General features: G+C 42.0%; 2 protein-coding genes and 1 non-coding gene across 11 annotated transcripts in view; 1 reads left to right on the top strand and 2 right to left on the bottom strand.

Moving 5' to 3' along the window:
* Positions 1 to 22,013, top strand: part of CTPS2 (CTP synthase 2) — a 110,603-nt gene that overhangs the window by 52,332 nt on the left and 36,258 nt on the right. For 5 of the 9 annotated variants that reach the window (XM_044937579.2, XM_044937580.2, XM_044937578.2 and 2 more), the window contains 2 exons: positions 3,394 to 3,456; positions 16,909 to 17,005. In XM_044937579.2, coding sequence (XP_044793514.1) covers positions 3,394 to 3,456; positions 16,909 to 17,005 — 160 coding nt within the window. Of the gene's footprint in view, positions 1 to 3,393; positions 3,457 to 16,908; positions 17,006 to 17,992; positions 18,418 to 22,013 lie in introns of those variants that run through there. The other 4 variants (XM_025277362.3, XM_044937584.2, XM_044937581.2 and 1 more) reach the window with 3 other exon arrangements.
* Positions 2,658 to 6,787, bottom strand: S100G (S100 calcium binding protein G). Its single transcript, XM_006078275.4, has 3 exons — positions 6,635 to 6,787; positions 5,997 to 6,140; positions 2,658 to 2,918 (listed from the first exon to the last, which is right to left on the bottom strand). The coding sequence occupies exons 2-3, from the start codon at positions 6,129 to 6,131 to the stop codon at positions 2,814 to 2,816; spliced, it is 240 nt and encodes a 79-aa protein (XP_006078337.2). The 5' UTR covers positions 6,132 to 6,140; positions 6,635 to 6,787; the 3' UTR covers positions 2,658 to 2,813.
* Positions 9,257 to 9,329, bottom strand: TRNAG-CCC. Its single transcript has one exon. It is a non-coding gene; the product is annotated as a tRNA-Gly (tRNA).

Below are 22,013 nucleotides of genomic sequence, written 5' to 3'. Positions count from 1 at the left end.
TTTGCAACCCCATGAACCGCAGCACACCAGGCCTCCCTGTCCATCACCAACCCCTGGTGCCCGCCCAAACCCATGTCCATTGAGTCAGTGATACCCTTCAACCATCTCATCCTCTGTCGTCCCCTTCTCCTTCTGCCCTTAATCTTTCTCAGCATCAGGGTCTTTTCAAATGAGTCAGCTCTTCACATCAGGTGGCCAAAGTATTGGAGTTTCAGCTTCAACATCAGTCCTTCCAATGAATACCCAGGACTGATCTCCTTTATGATGGACTGGTTGGATCTCCTTGCAGTCCAAGGCACTCTCAAGAGTCTTCTCCAATACCACAGTTCAAAAGCATCAATTTTTCAGCGCTCAGCTTTCTTTATAGTCCAACTCTCACATCCATACATGACCACTGGAAAAATCATAGCCTTGACTAAAAGGACCTTTGTTGACAAAGTAATGTCTCTGCTTTTTAATATGCTGTCTAGGTTGGTCATAACTTTCCTTCCAAGGAGTAAGCATCTTTTAATTTCATGGCTGCAGTCACCATCTGCAGTGATTTTGGAGCACCCCCCAAATAAAGTCTGACACTGTTTCCACTGTTTCCCCATCTATTTCCCATGAAGTGATGGGACCGGATGCCATGATCTTCGTTTTCTGAATGTTGAGCTTTAAGCCAACTTTTTTACTCTCCTCTTTCACTTTCATCAAGAGGCTTTTGAGTTCCTCTTCACTTTCTGCCATAAGGGTGGTGTCATCTGCATATCTGAGGTTATTGATATTTCTCCCGGCAATCTTGACCCCAGCTTGTGCTTCTTTCAGCCCAGCGTTTCTCATGATGTACTCTGCATATAAGTTAACTAAGCAGGGTGACAATATACAGCCTTGATGTACTCCTTTTCCTATTTGGAACCAGTCTGTTGTTCCATGTCCAGTTCTAACTGTTGCTTCCTGACCTGCATACAGGTTTCTCAAGAGCAAGGGTTTATTGCAGGCGCCAGTAAAGGGAGTGGGAGACAAACCTCAGATCCTCTCCAACTTGGTCTTCCTTTTAAAAGGCAAGAACAAAGAGGCTGGGGTTAGGGCCTTTCCTAGTGCTCTAGTGCTTAGGACTCTGCGCTTTCACTACATGGGGTTTGGGTTCAATCCCTGGTTGAGAACTAAGATCCCACATGCCATTTGGTGTGGCCAAAAAAAAAAAAAAAAATACTGGGGTTAATCATTGCCTTGTGACATTTGTTAATCACAGTTTCAGAAGTCAGGATGTCTAAGGTTTCTGAGTCTTTGGCCAGCTGATCTTGGGGAGGGGATGATCTCTTAGCTCATCTTGCCCTGGAGAAACAACCTGAGTGCTTTAAGGATGCTATCCACAGGAGAACTTGCAGTCCTCTGACTCTGGTTGATTAGCATTCAGATAGCACAGGATTGAGCTCAAAAGGGATGAGAAAGGGAAAAAAGATTTTTTAAAAATGTTCTACCACTGTTAAGATTTATGTCTGCTTTAACTTTACTTATTTATTTTAAATTTTTTGGCCACACTGCTCAGCATGTGGGATCTTAGTTCCTCAACCAGGGATTGAACCTTCACCCTGTGCAGTGGAAGTGCAAAGTGTTAAACCACTTGACTGCCAGGGAATCCCTGGGAAAAAGAAGATTTTAATAGGTTAATCATAAACTCAGTAGGGGAATTCAGTTTTAGGGGGACTAAACGTGTAAACACTAACTAACTAACATGTAAACACTGATACTCCTTTTTGTGTGTGTGTGTCCTTACAGAGAATTTTTTTTTAGCTCATGTTCATTGGAAGGGTGATTGGGAAAAAAATGTTTAATGAGGCTCATTAGGAGGGTGATAATGAACAGAAAGGTCAAGATGCTGATCAAAGAGAATGTGTGCAGCACTGATAATTTGCTGGTGTTTCTGAGGAGAGGAGAGTGGAGGTCAGGATAAAAACCTGGCTTCCATGGCATCACTGTCGTGGGCTATCATGACCAGCTTGTACTCATATGGCTTTCTCATTTTAACTGTCAGATGAGGGGCAGAAGAAAGTTAGTCTCCTCCCACGTTCCCCACTCTCTCCCTCCCTCCCCTGAACTGGACTCAGCTTGTGGAACTTGAGGGCTAGCTGCTTCTCAGATACCCAGAATCCCAGCAGCACAGGATGCCAGATCTGGAGGGCCCTGCCTTCCTGTCCTTTTTATTTTTCACATCACATACCAGAACCAAGGCCACCTGTTTGGTCATGGAGTAAAACTGACTCTCTGGACCTATGTTCCTTCTGCTCCCCCAGAGGATCAGTGATTGAAAAGGCACAGCTGGTGCTGGGAGATGACTTTAAAGACAAGTGTCTGTTCTGTGAAGTCTGTTTCTTACTACCCATTGACTAGAGTGAAATGTGAGTTGATGTTGGGAATGATGTGATCCCCTGCGTGGCTGCAGAGGGAGAGCAGGGAGAGGGTTATTCTGGTGGACAAGTGGAGGAAGGCAGTTGGTTTAATTCATCAGAATTCTTTCCAAGTATCTCCCACCATTTTTGTGGTCTTGGTCAAGATCATGGAACTATTCTGGGCCCCCCCCTTTTTTTTTACTTTATAGATCTGTAAATTAGATGCATCAAATTAAGGTTACTTTCAAATCTAGTAAGCTACAGGAGTCAGTACTTGACAAGGTGACACATGTTTGAGGATTTCTTTATTCAGTAATTAGACCTCAGTGTTGGATCATTACAATTGTAAAGAATTAAGTGGTGACATTGGTGGTTTTGTACAGAGTAGGACCACATCCCAGGCACTCTTCTTCCAGTACTGAGAATGATATTTTATTCTTTCCTTCACTGGGATATCTTTTTCACCAACACCTGGAATTCTTCGAAACTAACTTCTCCATCTCCATTCTTGTCTAGTTCTTCAAAAAGCTCATCGAGGGTGCTTGGACCCTGGTTTTAGACAAAAAAGAGGGAATAAGAAAGGGGGAGAAACAAATCAGTTACTGCTGCACATTAAATTAGAGACACTGTGTCTGTGTTCCAAGAAGGCAACTGAGTTTTCAGTCACATGTTACTGACAGTAAGAGATGAAAAAAAAACTTTAGTTGTAGCATTGCTTCGTGTCACAGAGCTGGCTACCCCCCCCCCCATTTAAAAAAGACCAACCAACTATATCACATTTATTATTTTGAAATTAATAATGTATATTTTAAAATATTTGATTTCCTTTGTAATCTAAATCGTTCTTTTGAGAAGTCCCAGGGCTTCACTTGGCTGCCGAGGGGCCCTGCTCTAAGGTTTCCCTGGGAGCTAGGTTGGCATCCAGCTCCAGGGCTGAGCCAGCATATGACCAGGGGCTTGCTGTGGGCCAGCTCTGTGACAAAGCTTTTCCTTAGCCTGTGTAATTCTCCCATCTGCCTTGTAGGGGAGATCCACATTACAGATGGGGAAACAGGCTTTGAGACAACTTGCCCAGGGCTCCCAGCTGGTAAGAAGGGGATTGGGGTTCAAACATTGACTCTAGAGCTCAACCCCTTAATTAGCAACCATCCCATTTTTTTCCCCCAAATCCTGTGTTGCAGCCCACTTCTACGCAAGGTGACTTTGGCTCAGTGGTTCTTACACCAGGCTTGCTGACCTTAGTAAACCCAAGGTGATTGGTGGTCTTACTCCCAGAGCTTCCAGTTCACTGGGCTTGGAGTCAGATCTGAGAATCTATATTTCCAACAAGTTCCTGGGCAGTGCTGATGCTGAGAACCAGCCACTCAGAGAACCCCAACTTGTTATCAAAACATCAGATCGTGTTCAGCCTGACTCCCTTTTGACTACTGGTATTGTTGGAGTGACTTAAGTAGACTTAATTTTGTCTTTGCTGTAGGGGTGGAAAAATTTCCCTCCTTCCCTGCTGGGTTCTTTGGCTGGTCTATTGATTAAATTGACACAGACAGATTAACAGGAGAAAAACAAGTTTAATTATATAACGTATGGGGTACCCATAAAAATTTGAGACCCAAAGGGCAACCAGGTAACTGAGGCTTATATAACATCCTGAGCTAAGGATACAAAGGGAAGGAAGGCCATTCATAGGAAGGCAGAGATGTTTGGAAAACAAAAGTTTAGCCTGTTATACATTTCTAAGGAAAAAAGGAATCTATAGCAAGAGCTCTCTTCCTGGGACAGGCTCCCCTTTCCAGTGTAAATTTAGGCAGTTGAGTGGGAGGTAAAGAGCTTTCCCTGAATCTTTCTGGGTTTTGATTCCTTTTAGTTCAAAATAATCTCCATGCTTAAGTGGCATATTTCGGGGAGACTTGTTCTGAGCCCCTTCACTACCATAAAACTCTAATCGTAAAGCCATTACAACTCTGAATTTAAGGTAAGGAGTCTCTTTGGCAAAATGGTATCCAGGAAACCTATTGAAATAGCAGTTTAGTTTGTAAGTCATCTTCAAAAAACTTTTTTGAATTCTGGTAGAAAACACATAACATACCCCATCTTAACTATTTTTAAGTATACAGTTCAGTAATGTTAAGTATGTTCACATTGTTGTGCAGCAAATCTCTACATCAAGGTATGTTTTAACCCCTAAGATTACTACAAAGACATTTGACACTTAAGCTATGCTCACAAGACCGAACTGTAAGCTCTTCAACACCTGTTTTACAAAAAGTCTGTATGGAAATACAATCAGTACATGACTTCATATGTAGATTTTTCACAACTTACCACTAGTCATTCTACCTTTATCCAAATTAGAAAAGTCATGTGCTTTTTATAGGAAATACATAAAATATAGAAAAATGCAGAAAAGTTCACCAATCTTACCTTTAAAAACAACTTGACTAGATTGCCTAGGCTTTCCTGTCAGATTATTATTTTTCTTCTTGTTCTTAATTTTTTTTATTATTCCTATTATTATTTTTCTTCCTTTTGGAAAAATTTAAGAGTTTTTTTAAAAGTTAAATCTTTCTCAGAAATGTTGGTTTTTAATTAGAAAGTCTCTTTTTCTGCTAGTGCCTTTAACTTTTAAAAAGTTATTTCACATTTTAACTGTAAGAAAATTGATTATAAGGTCATCAAATTCAGCTACTTCGCTTTTTAGTACTAGAAACAGAAACCTCAACAACTAAAACTAGAAACCTCACATGTCGTCTTATTGGCAAAGGGGACATTTCTGGTTAAAATACGAGAACCAGATTCTGAAGTTAGAGCTAAATAGGGACCAAGTCAAATGTAACAGTTAGTTGCACAGTTGCTTCCATTTTGAAGATGATTTTTAGTTCCAAGGGAAAGAAAGGGTATAGGAGCAAAGAGAATCAGTTTTTCCCTGTTTCTTATTGCCTCTAGATGCGTTTTGATTTTGACAACTCTGGGATGGTTTTGATGAGAAACTTTATGGCTGGGGAAATGTAATCCTTTCCTGAAAGTTGTTTTAACACAAACTTAGGTGCTTAACACAAATGTAAATGCTTTTGAAATAGAAATGGGTGTCGCAGGAGGGCAGCATGAAGCTGGTTTCCTTAACAGATTGCCAAGTAAGTGTTGTTCTAGTTGAGAGATCCTACCTATAACAGAGAAGCACATCCAAGTCCAACTTCTATAATTGTACAGGTCTCTTTGTTTTCCTAAAGCCTGACACAGAGGTGCCGAACCCAGACTGAAGGACTTAGTATGTTTGCTTGGGAACCTGGGGGGTCTTCCAAACCTATCTTGGTAAAAGTACAATCGGGGCTTCTGTTTACTATGACTGGGCACCTCGGGAATTGTGTGTCAAGGCTGGGGGCGACAGATGGCAAAGCCTGTTCTTTCTAGGAGCTTGCTGTCTGAAATGTAGCCTGCCCCAGAGGAGGAAGGCACGCATTCAAGTGTCCTCTCTCAGGTGATGCCCACACCTTGGCTGCTGGGTGCTCTGCTCCAAATGGAGCTCTGATCAGTATCATCGAGGACCTTAGCCTCTCCCTGAGTCCTCTCTTCTCCCCGCCCCTCCCACCGTCCCTGCCCTGTCAGTGGACTCTGCAGTGGTGCACTCACCTTCAGCAAACTGGGGAATTCCGTCTGAAGCAGTAGCTTCAGCTCCTCCTTGGACAGTTGGTTTGGATCACCTTCTTTGGCTGCATATTTTTCGAAAACGCCCTTCAGTTCTTCTGGAGACTTTTTGGCACTCATTTTGGTGTCCTGTAAATTGGGAAAACAATGAATTTACCAGAAAGCCAGAGTACTTGATACTGATGATAGCCAGCAGGAGTTGAGTGCTTTTGGGCAAGGTGAGAGAGAACAAAAGGGGAGGGGAGGAGATAAAAAGGAAGAGGAGGAGGAGAGAGGAGGGTAGGAACTGTGGAAATGGCAATGTACCAGTGATTGCTAATGAATGTGTTTTTAAAATAATCATCTTAGGTAGTATGTGAAATGTCTGTTCTTAGAGTACATCTGTTAGAAGATAGGCTTTGAAGTCAAATACTTTTACTAGTAATTATGACATTCTTCACTTGTACCTGATCTGCACACTGTAGGCTGTGGTCTTGAAGAAACCTGACCACAGCTTCTAGCCTCTTAAGTTACTGGTAATATCTTTAGATGGCACAAATCCACTTTTTCTCTAGACCATGATCTTTCACACCATTCTGAAAGGAAGCAGAAGGAGCTACAGGTAGTACTAAAAGCACACTTACCTGGCCGTTCAGCAGTGAGGCAGCTAGAAGAACCAAATAGGAGTGTGAGGAGCTGAGCTGGATCCTGTGACTTTTATAGTCTTAACAGACACACCACCCTGATTGTGAAATTTTCCTTTTGTTTGCCATTTAAGGGTAATTATTAATGGTTTTTGAAACCCAATCTTAAGACTGCATGAACTTCATAATTAAGGTCAAGATCCAATAAAGGGCCACCTCAATGGTTACTTAATGGTTCAGAGTCCCAAGAGTACGCTTGGATTCTTTACTCCTTAGATTATATTTTCTCTCCAAAGTGGAATTAGGATATTTTCTCACTCTTCATATTTCAGAAAGCTCAAATATGAAGGGTTGGGTTTTTTTTAATTTAGTTTCCTATTTAGTTTTGGAAAAAAAAAATTTTCTGCACATCAAGAAAAAAATGCTGAAATAAAAGATCAAATACTAAATAGTTTTAAAAATTTATGTATAGCCTTTAAAGTCTCTTTGTGCATATTAGGTGCTTAAATTATTTATTATTTATTTATTTATTACAAAGTTTATTCTTAAATGTATAATAGTTTCCAAGACAGCACTTCATTCTAGCTATAGATGGCAACAGATATTATGGCAAGGAATCCACATGTTTACACAGAAATGGAACTAAGGGTCATCATTGCCTCAGACACAAGGGACAGCTTACTTTTTTCCAGATTTCTTAATTCTGGAACCCATGACCAGGGAGCCTTTCCCTGAGGCCTTAGCTTTCAGCTCTTATTTTTAGTTTCTTCTACCCTGCCTTCTGTTTCTGTTTGAAGCCTTATCTCGTCCATCTCCTTGTCTTGCTTCTTGGCTGCTTCAGGGGCTTCTTGCCTCCTTTGGGGCTACGACATGGCACCTGCCGCCCTTCCCCAGACCCTGCCACCCGAAGCGGCTTAAATTTTTAAATAATAATGAATGAAGTATCATCAAGAAGCAGATTTAAGAAGTGGGGGTTGGGGGAAGATACACAGTAATTTGTGATTTCATTTGGCAAAGCAATATTGCCGAGTAGCATGGTCTTTTTTTCAACTTTTTCATTATTTGTTGTTCCCATATGTGCTTTTTATTTCTTCATTGCTTTTCCTTGCCAAATCTATTTTGTTAATCATTCTAAAAACTTGTGAAAACAGTTGACTTACTTTTATTCAATTGGAATTACTTAAAACTTTTGGAACTGCCAGGATTTAAAATTGGAGACTAATTTTATTTCTCTTGGAAAGAGTTTCATGAAAGAATTAGGACATTTCCCGGGAACATTATTCCAATACTGATTGTAACTCACAAGAAGGGGTTCCAGATCAACTTTAAAAGCACTTACAAGCATTTAAATACTTGTATACATCCATACTTTTATGGACCTTTTCTATTTTTAATTTATTTTTCTCTGACCCTTTGTTATATTATGTACAGATTCAGGATTGAAATATTGCACTATATTTCTCTCTATGCTTTTCAGTTCTAAAATTCTAAGGCCTTATTTACCTTGAAGAACAAATGTGAAATCTTATGTATAGAATTTCTTGAAAGCTCCCACCAATCCTGAGCCTTGATCATTCCATGCATTTTAGCTGTCTTGTGTATGTTATTCTAGCCTTTATTACAGATTATTTGACTATGATATGCATCAGTGGGGTCCCCTGTGGCTCAGATGGTAGAGCATCTGCCTGCAATGCAGGAGACGTGGGTTCGATGCCTGGGTTGGGAGGATCCCCTGGAGAAAGGCATGGCAACCTACTCCAGTACTCTTGCCAGGAGAATTCCATGGACAAGAGAGCCTGGCGGACTACAGACATGGGGTTGCAGAGTTGGACATGACTGAGCAACTGAGACACTTCCATGCATAGTACTGACTGTGTTTAACTCACTTCTTTTTTTTTTTTTTTATCAGTTCTCTCTCTTTTTTTTTTATTTATTTATTTTTAAATTTTATTTTATTTTTAAACCTCAAACACTGTATTCGTTTTGCCAAATAAAAGACAGGCATTTTGCTTTTACTTGTAAATATAAAAAAATAGTGTTCTGATTTTGGTAATGTATTTTAATCAAGATTTTAGAGAATTTCTCAGGTTTTTATACTTATGCTCTGTTTTACCTAGGAGGAAGGAGGCTTTTGTTGAATGGTTATGAAAAGAAATATGTTTTTCATATAACATATTTTTTTTTAAAGATTCAAATCTACAGAAAATTTTTAGGAAAAGTCAATGAATACCAACACAACTTTCGCTCAGATTTACTAATTACTAACATTTCCACATTTGCTATCTTTTTCTATGGACAACCCTTCCCGCCTCAACCATTTGAGAATCAGTTACAGACATCCAGACAGCCACTAAATACCTCAGCATCTTATTTACTAAGGGCAAAGACATCCTCCTGTACAACCACAGTGCCATTCATTGTCACAGCCTGTATTCACATCTCGTCAATTGTTGATATAGCATCTTAAATCATCTGTTCTCTCAAATTAGCACTTGTGAGCTAAAATCAATATGGTAATTGTTTTATTTCTTGAGTCTATATTGAAGAAATGATTTTTTAAAATATTTACTTCATTCCCCTTGTGGCATGTGGGATCTTTTCCTTGTGGCACGTGGGATCTGTTTCCCTGACCAGGGATCAAACCTGGGCCCTCTGCATTGGGAGCACAGAGTCTTAGCCCCTGGACTACCAGGGACGTCCCAAAGAAATGATTTTAATAATTATATGTGATCTTAATAACAGTATATCTATATGATTTTAACAAGTATATATTGTATGACATAATACATATTATCTATAACACATGACATATTGTATATATGACACGTGTGTGAGCATGTGTGTATATAAAACTAAGAAAAACATTTGAAACAGTATTGGTTAACAATCTTTTAGGCTTCATATCTCTAGTTTCAAGGGAGAACCTCTGATTAAAGCAGGCCCAGTGCTGCTTGTTGTCAGAAGTTAGGCTTGTAGTAAACGCTAACGGAGGGCTTGGCTTCTCTGGTGGCTCAGTGGTAAAGAATCCTCCTGCCAATGCAGGAGATGTGGGTTTGATCCCTGGGTCGAGAAGATTCCTTAGAGAAGGAAATGGCAACCCACTCTAGTGTTCTTGCCTGGAAAATCCCATGGACAGAGGAGCCTGCGGGCTATAGTTCATAGGGTCGCCAAAGAGTCAGACGCGGCTTAGCAACTGAACAACCACAGCAAACGCTCACAGAACTGGAAAAACACCCCATTGATCCTCTTGTATTGTTACTTGCTCACCTCTGCCAGTGACCTCTCTTGTCTCTTATTTTTCTCTTCACCTGTAGACTCAAGCATGGGGGTAAACCTGAAGTGGGAAACATGAAATCCACCAATAGATATTCTTATGAAACATTAACTAAAAATATATGGAGATGGGTGATAAATACAGGGTGTGTTCAAAAGAGTGCATTTTTAAACCAGAGAAAGCGGAAAAAATGACAGGCACAAGATGGGTAATGGAAAAATGGAGAGGCAAAGGTTATTTCACCTGACTGTTCAATTGCTTGATCTTTGGACAGACTTCAGTTTTTCCTAGGAAAGCTGAGAGTAACTTATTTTACAAGCTTGGGCTACCACAGGCTTTGGTGGCCAGGTTACTCTACTCAAAGGCCACAACAGCAGTGCCTCAGAAAGCACCTCTGGGCCCCGCATAGCAAAATGGGTATGAAGTGCTGGCTCTGGGTTCATGTTGTCTTTGATGCTGAGGTCTGGAAGAGATCCTGACTTCCAAAGCACTGCTGTCCATAAAAGGGAGCCCTCTACACACCTCCATGATGGTGTTCACCTTCCACTTCCAGCCTTTGCCCTGGGTTCCTCCTAACCCATGACTATTGAAGGCTGCTTTTTTTTTTCAATTGGGCTTCTCTGGTGGCTCAACTGGTAAAGAACCCGGCTGCAATGCAGGAGACCCGAGTTCGGTCTCTGGGTTGGGAAGATTCCCCGGAGAAGGGAACGGCTTACCCAATCCAGTATTCTGGCCTAGAGAATTCCATGGACTGTAGAGTCCACGGGGTTGCAAAGAGTCGGATATGATTGAGCGACTTTCACTTTTTTTTTAATTAAAAAAATTATTTATTTAGTTTCTTTTTGGTTCTACTGAATCTTTGTTGCTGCACGGGCTTTTCTGTAATTGCAATGAGTGGGGGGCTACTCTCTAGCTGTGGTGCTCAAACATCTCATTGTAGTGGCTTTTCTTGTTGTTGAACACGGGCTCTAGGCTCGTGGGCTTCAGTAGTTGTGGCTGTAGAGCACAGGCCCCCTAGTTGTGTCACATGGACTTAGTTGCTCCACGGCATGTAGGATCTTCCTGGACCAGGGATTGAACCCATGTCTTATGCATTGGCAGGTGGATTCTTTACCACTGAGCCACCAGGGAAGCTGCCTCCACACATGACCTGTTAGCTCCAGAAGTTCTACAGCATCCCTGTGGAGTGGATGCTCATGTATGGAGATGGGCAAGGACCCAGTCAAGATCGCACATCACTGGGAACTGGCAGAGTTGGAATTCAAGTCCGAGGTCAGGCTGCACTCTCAGCCACCATGCCACCTGCCCGGTCCCAGGAGTAGGTTTCTGTGAGGACAGCTGATCAACAATGTTAGTGTGAGGCCCAGAGGTAGGACTTAGACTTGTGTCATAATCACACCTGGAAGGTATGAGTCTTCTTTTCCTGGTGTAAATAACATAGACCTTCTTTACTGATGGAAAAAACCAGATTTCAAAAGCTGGAAAATATGTACATATTTCTAAGACTGCTCAATACTTTCACCATTGTAGATTCCATCCTCACGCTGCCCTGAGGCTGCAGGGAAGTGCTGGCCCTGTATCATGTGTATCAGGTGAGAGTTGGGCTTGGGTGCAGTGTGCCTCAGCTTCAGAACAGGCCACTGCCCCTCCCCTTCTGTCTGCAACTTGGTCTCAGAGACTCTCTACTCCATGTAGGCTCACTGACCAGTCCGTGGGCTTCCTCTGTTAATTTTTAATTAAAATCCAGGGAGATTTAATGATGGAATGCTTGATCCGAACCTGACACTGTGCTAAACTCTGGTGGAGCTAAAGAAGAAGATCTAGTCCTTGTGTGTGAGAACACCATACTTTAGTTTCTGAGAGGAGATGCATATATGAAATGATTGAAGAGGTTAAAGTTGTATCCAGTAAAGGACTATGTTAGATTCCTATCACTGCTGTAACAGATTACCACCAATGTAGTGACAACTTTACTTTTTTTTACAGGTCTGGAGCTCAGAAGTGGGTGGTAGAGTTGCATTTCTTCTGGTGGCTCTAGGGGAAAATCTATTTCTTTGCCTTTTCCAGCATCTAGAGACTGCCTGCTCATGGCCCTTTCCTCCATTTTTAAAGCCAGCCACGTGGCCTCTTCCAACCTCCCTCTCTCCCTTTCACTCTGACCTCTGTTTTATTGTTACATCTCCATCTCTGATTCTGACCCTCCTGCTTCCTCTTATGAAGACCCTGTAGTTACATTGGGCCTACCCAGATAACCCCAGATAGTCTTCCCATCTCAAAAGCCTTAATTTAAGCAGGCTTGCAAAGTCCCTTTTGCCATGGAAGACAACATATTCATAGTTTCTGTGGACATGGACTTGGATGTCTTTGGGAAGCCATTATTCAGTCTACCACTTACTTGAAATGAATTAACAATGTGTAGGTCATTTCTCTGATAGGGTGAGCACAACATTGGTATTAAGTATGGTGTGATAAGGAGAACTGGAGGGTGCCCCTAAAGCAGGAGCCCATGTGGGATGGTGGGGAGAAGTCATCTCAGGGGAAGTAGTGAAGAGGCAATATGTACATAGTGGAGCTGTGGGGAGGGAAGCAGAGGTGCCATTGGCTATGGACTTGTCCAAGCTGAGGTAGAAACCACTGCTGCTACTGCTACTGCCAAGTCGCTTCAGTCATATCCGACTCTGTGCGACCCCAGAAACGGCAGCCCACCAGGCTTCCCCGTCCCTGGGATTCTCCAGGCAAGAACACTGGAGTGGGTTGCCATTTCCTTCTCCAATGCATGGAGTGAAAACTGAAAGTGAAGTCGCTCAGTCGTGTCCGACTCTAGCGACCCCATGGACTTCAGCCTACCAGGCTCCTCCATCCATGGGATTTTCCAGGCAAAAGTACTGGAGTGGGGTGCCATTGCCTTCTCCACAGGTTAGAATATGTAGGAAGAGCATAGATGGTTCCTGAATGAGGTGGAACCTGAGTGTCACATGGGAGGATTTATATTTGATCTGCAATGATGGAGGCTGTTTTAGCTGGCTAGCTACTGGAGACAATCTGCTGGGAGATAGCCTCCCTGAGTGTCCCCAGATGAAATGTCCAGAGGCCAGGGACATGGGAGAAGCTGGGCTTACCAGGGATCTGTCAGGTAGGTCAGAAAGCTTGCACTCTTTCTCACACTGCCATTTAAGAATTCCATCTTTGGGAATTCCTTGGTGGTCCAGTGATTAGGACTCTGTGCTTTCACTGCTGAGGGCCTGGGTTCAATCCCTGGTTGGGGAACTAAGATCCACAAGCCATGCAGTGTGGCCAAAAAAAAAAAAAAAAAAAAAAAAGGAATTTCATTTTTGATAAGGGAGCCTAACTTCCCTAGACTTTCTTGTGTAAGGCACCCAGGGCTCCTGAAGTCTTAAAACCATTACACTTTTATCGTGGGCTGCAGAAACTTTGGTAAAGGTTAATTAGGGCCATGTTTATCCTTACATGACACTTTTACATCTCCTAAAGCTTTATCAACACCAATATTCGTTACTTATTGATCCTTTTTTATTTTTCTTCTGGTCTATGGCTCCGTTCCAAGAAAGGATGGAGCTATAGTGGGGATCATGTGACAGCTTGTATTTAGGCATGCTCAGAATGGGCAAAGGTGACCCTTTTTGCAATGGTAGAGACCTTTCCTCTTAGATGCAAAATCTAGGGTATTTTGGAAATGTTGGGGATTAAAACTAAACGATTTCTGAGATCCTTTTCTTGAACCACTCCAGTAATGATAAAAGATATGTTTTGAAACTGTGATGTTCTCCTATTTCTCAGGCTTTTTGTGGAGGGAATGCCAGGAACACAGATGGTTTCCTTAATTTTGTTGTTGAATCAGGTCACCTGTAACCTGAGAGGCAGTCTTATTGTCATCTTTAGATCTGGTAGGATGGCCTGACAACTTTGCAAGGCAGATGGTTGGGCCAGGCGTGGCCAGAAGTGCCCTGTGTTCTCTGCCTTCCCCAGCTGTCCCCTTCTGGTGTGTATGAGTTCCCCCCAGCTGGTGCCTGGCCTGGACGTTCTTCTACTGAGTGTGTGATGGGCATCCACTGGATGAGGCCTCCCGTCGGTTCTTGCTCTGCTTTTCTTCTTTCAGTGCTGTTCAGAGCATCATTCAGAGTTGGAAAGCTACTTCCATCTGCTCCCCCATCTTTTCTCTAACATTTTCTTGGCCTCTCTGATAGTTTCTATGGTAGCATATTTTAATTGGAGGTTCACCATGGCAGTTACACCTTGGGATTTCTTTCTGTGCTATCATTTCAGGAGAAGGTCTTACTTATTGCTATGAAAACAGTGGGGATAATGTGAACAAATACCCTAGTGGAAGGAAGTCCTACATGATATATTTCACCATTTGGGCCTTCAATTTGTATTTTCGTTAAAGTAATGCTATGTTCAAAGTTGAAAGAGCCAACAATTGCAAAAAGTCTATAATGAAAAAATCCAGTAATCCTCACCTTCTCTCTACCACCCTCAACTCTTATAGCTGTTTCTCTTGATATTTACCTTCATGTATCTAAATAACATTCTTATATTGCTCTTTCAGGAATTTCCAGACTTCCCCCTATGTTGGAGGAATATTTAAGACCCTTAGGCAGCCCTGTGCCCACTGCATTTAGCTTTTGGAAATACCTCTTTGGGAAGTGTTTTCTGGCCTTGTGTTTGTCAGATTCATCCCAAGTAAGCAAGCAGTAAGGCAGGATTCCTATTCTTAGTTGGGTCATTTGACTCCATTCTCAGTGATTTATACCAGAACAGTCCTTGAATTCCAAGCATGCTAATAATAACTGAAAAAGCCACTCTTCCTGAGTGGAAAAACCCAGTACAGTAAGTAAGGGTGACTTGAAGCATCACATTACACTTACAAGAAGAAACCAGGGGAGTTTATTGCTGTAGTCTTCCTAAAGGGTTCAGATTGTCTTCAACTGAAGTGGAAATTGAAGCTGTGAATCAGTCTAGGACTTCTTATGAGTCTGTGGCAGGTAGTATAGTCTTATCTGCTCTTTTGTAGAAAATACCCAAAGGGCTGGGCATTTATTAACAGTTCAGCTTTCTGAACTGGAAGCTAATGCCCTCTCTCACCTCACTCCCATAATACTTAATCTAGCTGTAATTAGCTGACCCAGGAAGATAGGAAAGACATGCCAAGGCCAAGAACACTTCAGAACTGAGCACTTCATCTGCCAAGGCATGTAGTCAGGTTTTCTTCTCCACCCCTTCCCCGCAATGACTCTTACAGTATACTGGGGCCACAGGGTTCAGGTGGCTCAGAAAGTCCTGGGACATTGATAAGATCAGACAGGTTCTTGGAAAATTCCAGTTGTCAAGGTTTCCTGTAGAGCACTAGGTGGTAGTTAAGGTATAGAAAAAAAACAAGGACAGAAAGGTTTTATGAGAGGAAACTTGAGCAATTCCATTAGAACAGGTTAAATCACCCAACTATAGTCTCTTTTAACAACTTTTAAAAGGTGAAGTAAAACCATGAGATTGTAGTGAACAGAACTGAGAAAATAGACCAATGACGAACCAGAACAGGCTTTTCATAAAAATCACGTGTTTCTGCATTTCTGTGAATTAATCCTAAAGATAAATCTGAAATTCTTTGTTCTGAGTTCATTCAGTCCTCCGTGCATCCATTCAGTGCACACCAGCTGCCAGCTCCATGTGTGCTAGGGACTGGGAATGCAATGGTAAAAGCGAAAAGCAGCCCAGCTCTTAGAGATTCACAGTCTAGCACACAAAGCACTCTTCACACAAACTGAAGGGGACACGGTGACAGGGAACATGTTGCTAGAGGACCCCAACTAGGCTGTGATGCCTGGGAGGATCAGCTCCCAGGAAGCTCATATTGAACTAAGACCTTAAAGTTAAGGATGGATTAATTTAGGAAAAGAAAGTAGGAGAGTGAGAGATGTTCAAAGTCCTCCTGGTGGCAGGAAAGAAGATGCACTTGAACTGAAGGAGGGCTTGGTGACCAGCTCAGGGTGGGAGGGTAAAGTCATGGGAAGTGAGGCTGAAGGGCTCGGCTGGGCCAGTACCACGTAGTCAAGGATTTCAAGCAGGAGAAATCCCATGACCACTCTGCCTGCAGTGTGTAGGGTAGCGGGGGGTGTGTAAATGTGGCGTGTGGCTAGTTGGTGAGCTCTGGCCACAGCCTGGGTGAAAGGCTATGGTAATGGGTGTAGTAGGAACTATAGATGGATGCAGGAAGTCTGGAGTGGCTAAGTGGATAGGACTCGACACGTTGGGTGTGAGGGATGAAGGAGAGGGAGATCCAGGGTGATGCTTAGGTTTCTGAGCTATGGGATATGCTAGAATAGATGATATATATTTTTAATAAAAGGAATCCTTCTAGAAGACTTCCCTGGAAGTCTAGTGGTTAAACACTCTGTGCTTCCACTACAGGAGACACGGGTTTGATTCCTGGTCGGGGATCTAAGATCCTGCATGCTGCAGCATGGGCCAAAAAAAAAGAAATCCTTCTAAAGATTTTCTGCAGATAAGTACAGTCGGCCCTCCATGTCCATGGGTTCGGCATCTGCAGATACCAATAGTTGACTGTATTAATGCCATTTGCTTTTAGAAAATCTTTAGGAAATGGAGTGGGCAGCAGGAGAGGGTTATTATTATGAGGGACATGAAGACCAACGTGGAAGGTCCCAGAAGGCCAGAACTTGAAGTGTGAACATTGACCAAAACTGAGTTTGAATAATGACAGGAGGGAGGTCATGAAGATGCTCCCAATAAATTTTGTACCTGTGATTTGAATGAAAGATGAGAAGCAGAGACGAAAAGGCAGCATACTGTGAGGAGTGTATAAAAGCATAACCGTGTTTGTATAGGAAAATTGGAAGAAATGATCGAATTTTATTTTTTAGGGAACATCCTTACTCGGTGAGCATCCCCTAAAAGTAAAGCTTGAAATTTGGAAAATAATGTATTTGCAAGATCCAAAACTGGGCTTGTTTTGTTTTCTAAGGTGATTGATATGCCGGAGCACAACCCTGGCAATTTGGGAGGAACGATGAGGCTGGGAATAAGAAGAACTGTTTTCAAAACTGAAAATTCAATATTAAGTAAGTTTCTCAGATTATTTGTTTTCTAACTCGGCAGGCATCATTTGCACGGCTGTGCCGGGCCACAGCCCTCCTGGAGCTCTCCCGTTCCACCCCCTCACCCCTTCCCTGCCTCTGGCCTCCCGGCTTCTGCGTCCCCATCCCTCTCCCTGGAAGGGTGGGTAGAGCACACGTGCCCGCCCCTTCTATTTCCTCTCCCCCACACCCTGGCCAGTGGGCTGCTTGTGTTTTACCCACGCTCCTGGAGATGACCCTGCACCGGGGCGGTCCTGATTCCAGCTCAGTTCTGGTGAATCCACTGTTCTCTCCACTGCATGGAAACGGGCTCCCTGTTTAACTGTTTCATGTCTGACTGCTTTGAGCCACTAATTTCCAAACTTCTTGAGAAGGGGCAGTTATGTCTCAGAAGTCTGTTTCTCTGTTCCCTGAGTGGCTCCAGCATGGGACGAGGAAAATATGATGTGCCTCAGCATCTGATAGTTGCTGATCTTCTATTCCCGATAAGGTTATTCAAATTTCTGTGGAACTTTTCCCTGTAAATTAAAATGATTTGAGAATAACTTGATGTAACCCCAAGCTCTTGATTCAACTTGATAAATGTATCTCAGTGTCTACTCTGTACCATGTGCGCCGCGCTCGATTATGGAGAATCGAGTGGTGGCCAGGACAGACCACCCCTGCTCGCCTTCCCCCCACACCCCCCCACCACCCCTGGGCCAGATGCCGAGGCAGGAACCCAGATATCTCGGGCATCCAGCATTGTTCCTGTGAAGTTATAAGAAAACCTTAGAAAAATGCCTTCTTCACCCGAAGCGTTATAAGACTAGAAATATGAGTTTCTCCTTTAAGGCTGATAAACAACTTCTAAGAAATATAAATCTTCCTAGCAAGAAAGAAATTTTAAAAAGGACAAGTTTCAAAGTGTACACATTTCCCTTCTCTCTCTGGATGAGAAGCCAGTGTTGTAAGAAATTTTTCTCTTCGTAGGTATTAGCAGCGATTCTTTGGCTTTCGGATGTTTCCAGATACTCTGAAACTTTGTTCAAATAGTGGTCTAAGAGGCAAAGATGGTTAGTGGGAAATTTCATCTTTTAAAATTGTATCTGCTGTAAAAGATCAGTTATAATTGTACTAAGATTTTTAAAAAGAGCATTGTGTTCAGTATACTTAAAATTTTTAGCTGTCTTGATGGAAATAAGACTGATTTAGGATTTGTTTTTCTTTACAGTAGACATAAAAATAGCATTGACGATTTTTATGAATCTTAAACACATCACCAAAACTTGTTGCTTAATTAACATCTTTTGCCTGCCTTGAAAAAATTTTAAAGAGCTTTATTAAGATATAATTTACATACCATACAGTTCATCTTTTAAAAGTGTACAATTCACTGTTTTTGTTTTTTTTTAATTGTATTCACAGAGTTAGGTAACCATCATTGCAGTCAAGTTTTGACCATTTTTATCACCTCAAAAAGAAACTTTGTTCCCTTTAGCTATCCCCACCCTTCCCCCTCTGGCCCTAAGCCTATTATGTTAGTCTATTAACGATCTCTATAGATTTGCCTGTTCTGGATATTCCATATAAATGGAACGGGATTTCCTGACTTCTTTCATTTAGCATAATGTTGTAAGATACATGTACACTGCAGCATGTGTCAGTACTCCATTCATTTTTAGGGGTGAATAATAGTCTGTTGTATGGATAGACCACATTTTGTTTATCCAGTCATCTGTTGATGGACATTTGGTTTGCTTTCAGGCCTGCCTTAAATTTAAATTATGTTTCATAGTTTGCAAAAGGCATGTGAGTATATGAACTTGTGGTCTCCAGGAGACATACCGTTTTGCCTTCCCACCTGTGTGAGGTTTTCCACAGGTCTCCAGAAAGGTTGTGTTGGAGATATGACCATGGCTCTGTTGATTGTCATAAAAATATAAAAATAAATATCACCATAGTGTTTTTTTCCCCTATTGGCATTTTCTTTTGTAGGGGTTGTTTTTTTTAAACCAAGCTGGCATATTTCTTTTGAAGGACTTTTTTCCCCTCTGCTGCTGCTAAGTCACTTCAGTCGTGGCCGACTCTGTGCGACCCCATAGATGGCAGCCCACCAGGGTCCCCCGTCCCTGGGATTCTCCAGGCAAGAGCACTGGAGTGGGTTGCCATTTCCTTCTCCAATGCATGAAAGTGAAAAGTGAAAGTGAAAGTAAAGTCGTGTCCAACTCTTCGTGACCCCATCCATGGACTGCAGCCTCCCAGGCTCCTCCGTCCCTGGGATTCTCCAGGCAAGAGTCCTGGAGTGGGGTGCCATTGCCTTCTCCTTTTCCCCTCTAGTCAGCTCATTTATTTGTAGGCTTTTGTTTTCCCTAATTAACACATTTCTGTAAGAATGGTATGAACAGGACTTCCTTGGTGGCTCAATAGTGAAGAATTCACCTGCCAATGCAGGGGACACGAGTTGGATCCCTGGTCTGGGAAGATCCTGCATGCTGTGGAGCAGCTAGGCCCGTGTGTCACAACTTCTGAGCCTGTGCTCTAGAGCCTGGGAGCTGCAACTGCTGAGCCCACGTGCCACAACTACTGAAGCCCACACCCCTAGAGCTTGTGCTCTGTAACAAGAGAAGTCACCTCAATGAGAAGCCCATGCACCACAACTAGAGGGTAGCCCCCCTCACTGCAACCAGAGAAAAGCCCATGTAGCAACAAAGACCCAGCACAGCCAAAAATAAATAAGATAAAAAGAGTACATTTGCCTATATTGCCTATGAGAATAATTTATAGTTTTGATGGAAAGCATTTTGATGCCAATCATTCATTTTTAAAATAAATACATTTATTTAGTTTTGGCTGTGCTACATGGTTTGTGGGACCTTAATTCCCTGACCAGGTATTGAATCTGGGCTCCTAGCAGTGGAAGCTCAGACTCCTAACCACCGCACCACCAGGGAATTCCTGATGCTATTCATTCTTTATTTAAATTTGATTTATAGGCCAGTGATTGAAATGCTGTGGATTTAAAAAAAAAAAAAAAGAAATGCTGTGGATTAAATGGAAAAACAGAAAGGTAAAGTTTTTTTTAGTAAAAGAAGTAGGATTTCTTTTAGTCCTACTTAGGACATCTAAAAGAAGAAGTATTTGAAGTAAGACCGAAGCCTAACAATATCGATAGACTGGATCAGCTGGATTCCTAATCCAGGGATGGTTGGGTTATTAAGGTGATTCTAATTTTTATTTTTAAAAAATTTATTTTTCTGTTTGTTTATTTATTTACTTTTGGTTGCACTAGGTCTTCTTTCATTGCTACACTCGGGCTTTCTCTAGTTGCAGCGAGCTGGAGCTAACTCTTAGTTGTGGTCCACAGGCTTCTCATTGCGATGGCTTCTCTTGTTGTGGAGCAAGGCTCCAGATGCACAGGTTTCGGTAGTTGCAGCTCCCAGGCTCATAGTTGTGGCTCACGGGCTTAGTTACTCCAAGACATGTGGAATCTTCCTGGACCAGAGATTGAACCTCTGTCCCCTCCATTGACAGGCAGATTCTTATCCACTGTGCCACCAGGGAAGTCTAATAATTCTCATTTTTATATTCATCAAGACCAATTCCTTGTTCTTACTTAGTCACATGTTAGTTCCTTAAGCGTTGTGGAAACTGTGAACTTGATTTTTCTTTTTTTAAACCATTTTATTGAGGTATGATTGACATACAAAAGAGCTGTACATATTTTATGTATGCACTTAATGAGTTGAACTTGAGTTTTCTAAAGTAGAGGTTATAGGAGTGAATTGATTTGGACAAATGTACTACTAATCATCATTTACTCTGTTTATAAGAAATGTGTTCCCAGAGGATCACTCCTACCTGTATTCTGTATATATGTGTTATCTTTGTCTGCAAAGGCTTTTTCTTATTAAGGGACTAATGACAGTGTGTAGGGAATTGCCCATTGCTGGTTCAAGGGTTTTTAGAAATAAGAGTTCCTGGAAATCTATCCTGAAGTCTCTACTTAAACATGGGAAGAGTGATACCAGCCTGCAGTCTATTACCTAGATGGTCTAAAGCAAGGGTTGTTAAACTTTTTCTGTAAAGGGCCAGATAGTAAATATTTTCAATTTGGAGCCATGTGGTCTTTGATGCAACTACTCAACTCTGTTGTACTGTGAAACCAGCCATAGTCAAATATGCAAATGAATGAGCTTGGCTGTATTCCAATGAACCTTTATTTATGGGACCTGATATGTGAATTTCATGTAATTTTCATGCATTATGAAATATTATTTTTCTTTTGGCTTTTTTCAACCATTTGCAAATGTAAAACCCATTCTTAGTTCAAGGGCTGAACAAAGTCAGGGGATTCCTGTTCTGCCTTGGGGTTTGCCATGGCTTACAGAAACCTGATCTAAACAAAAGAAGCACAGGCTAACTGAAGCGGGAGGCCTAGGCCTCAAGGCTGCTACCCTCCTCAGGAGCATTCAAGGATAGCTCCCTGCTTGTCTGCTTGCCTGCCTACATATCCTATTTAGTGACAGAATAAGTCCAAGAGGGCTTTCCGAAGCCATTCGGTCCAGTCTTTGTATTGATCACCTGAGGAAGTGGAGGGCCCAGAGGTGAAGCATCTCACTGTGGGTGGGTGGGGTGGAAGGCCCCGACCGCTCTTCTCATACCGTTTCTAGTCTTCTACTGGAACACACGGCCCTGGCTCTACAACCCACCATTATGATCACTCTCCAAAAATGTAACTCTTTAAATACGTATTTCAGGATTGTTACACTTGTCAGACACTTTAGATCTGTATATTTTATTTAAACATTTTAGATCTGTATATTATATTTTAACTGAGGTGTAAATTACACTTCACTTAAAAAAACCACACATATTTTATCTGGGAATGTCAATGGTAGGACTTGTCTGCTTATAGTGAAACATTACTTGGTTGATTAACTCATTAGATGACTTTTGAAAAGTAGGGGGATACAGTGCAGAGCAGTTAAGTGTTAAGTGGGGTGCTTTGAAG

The sequence above is a fragment of the Bubalus bubalis genome, chromosome X, assembly GCF_019923935.1.
Source record: "Bubalus bubalis isolate 160015118507 breed Murrah chromosome X, NDDB_SH_1, whole genome shotgun sequence".
NCBI lineage: Eukaryota > Metazoa > Chordata > Mammalia > Artiodactyla > Bovidae > Bubalus > Bubalus bubalis.
The sequence above is the reverse complement of the archived record's forward strand: the minus strand, read 5'-3'. Positions and strand labels throughout refer to the sequence as shown.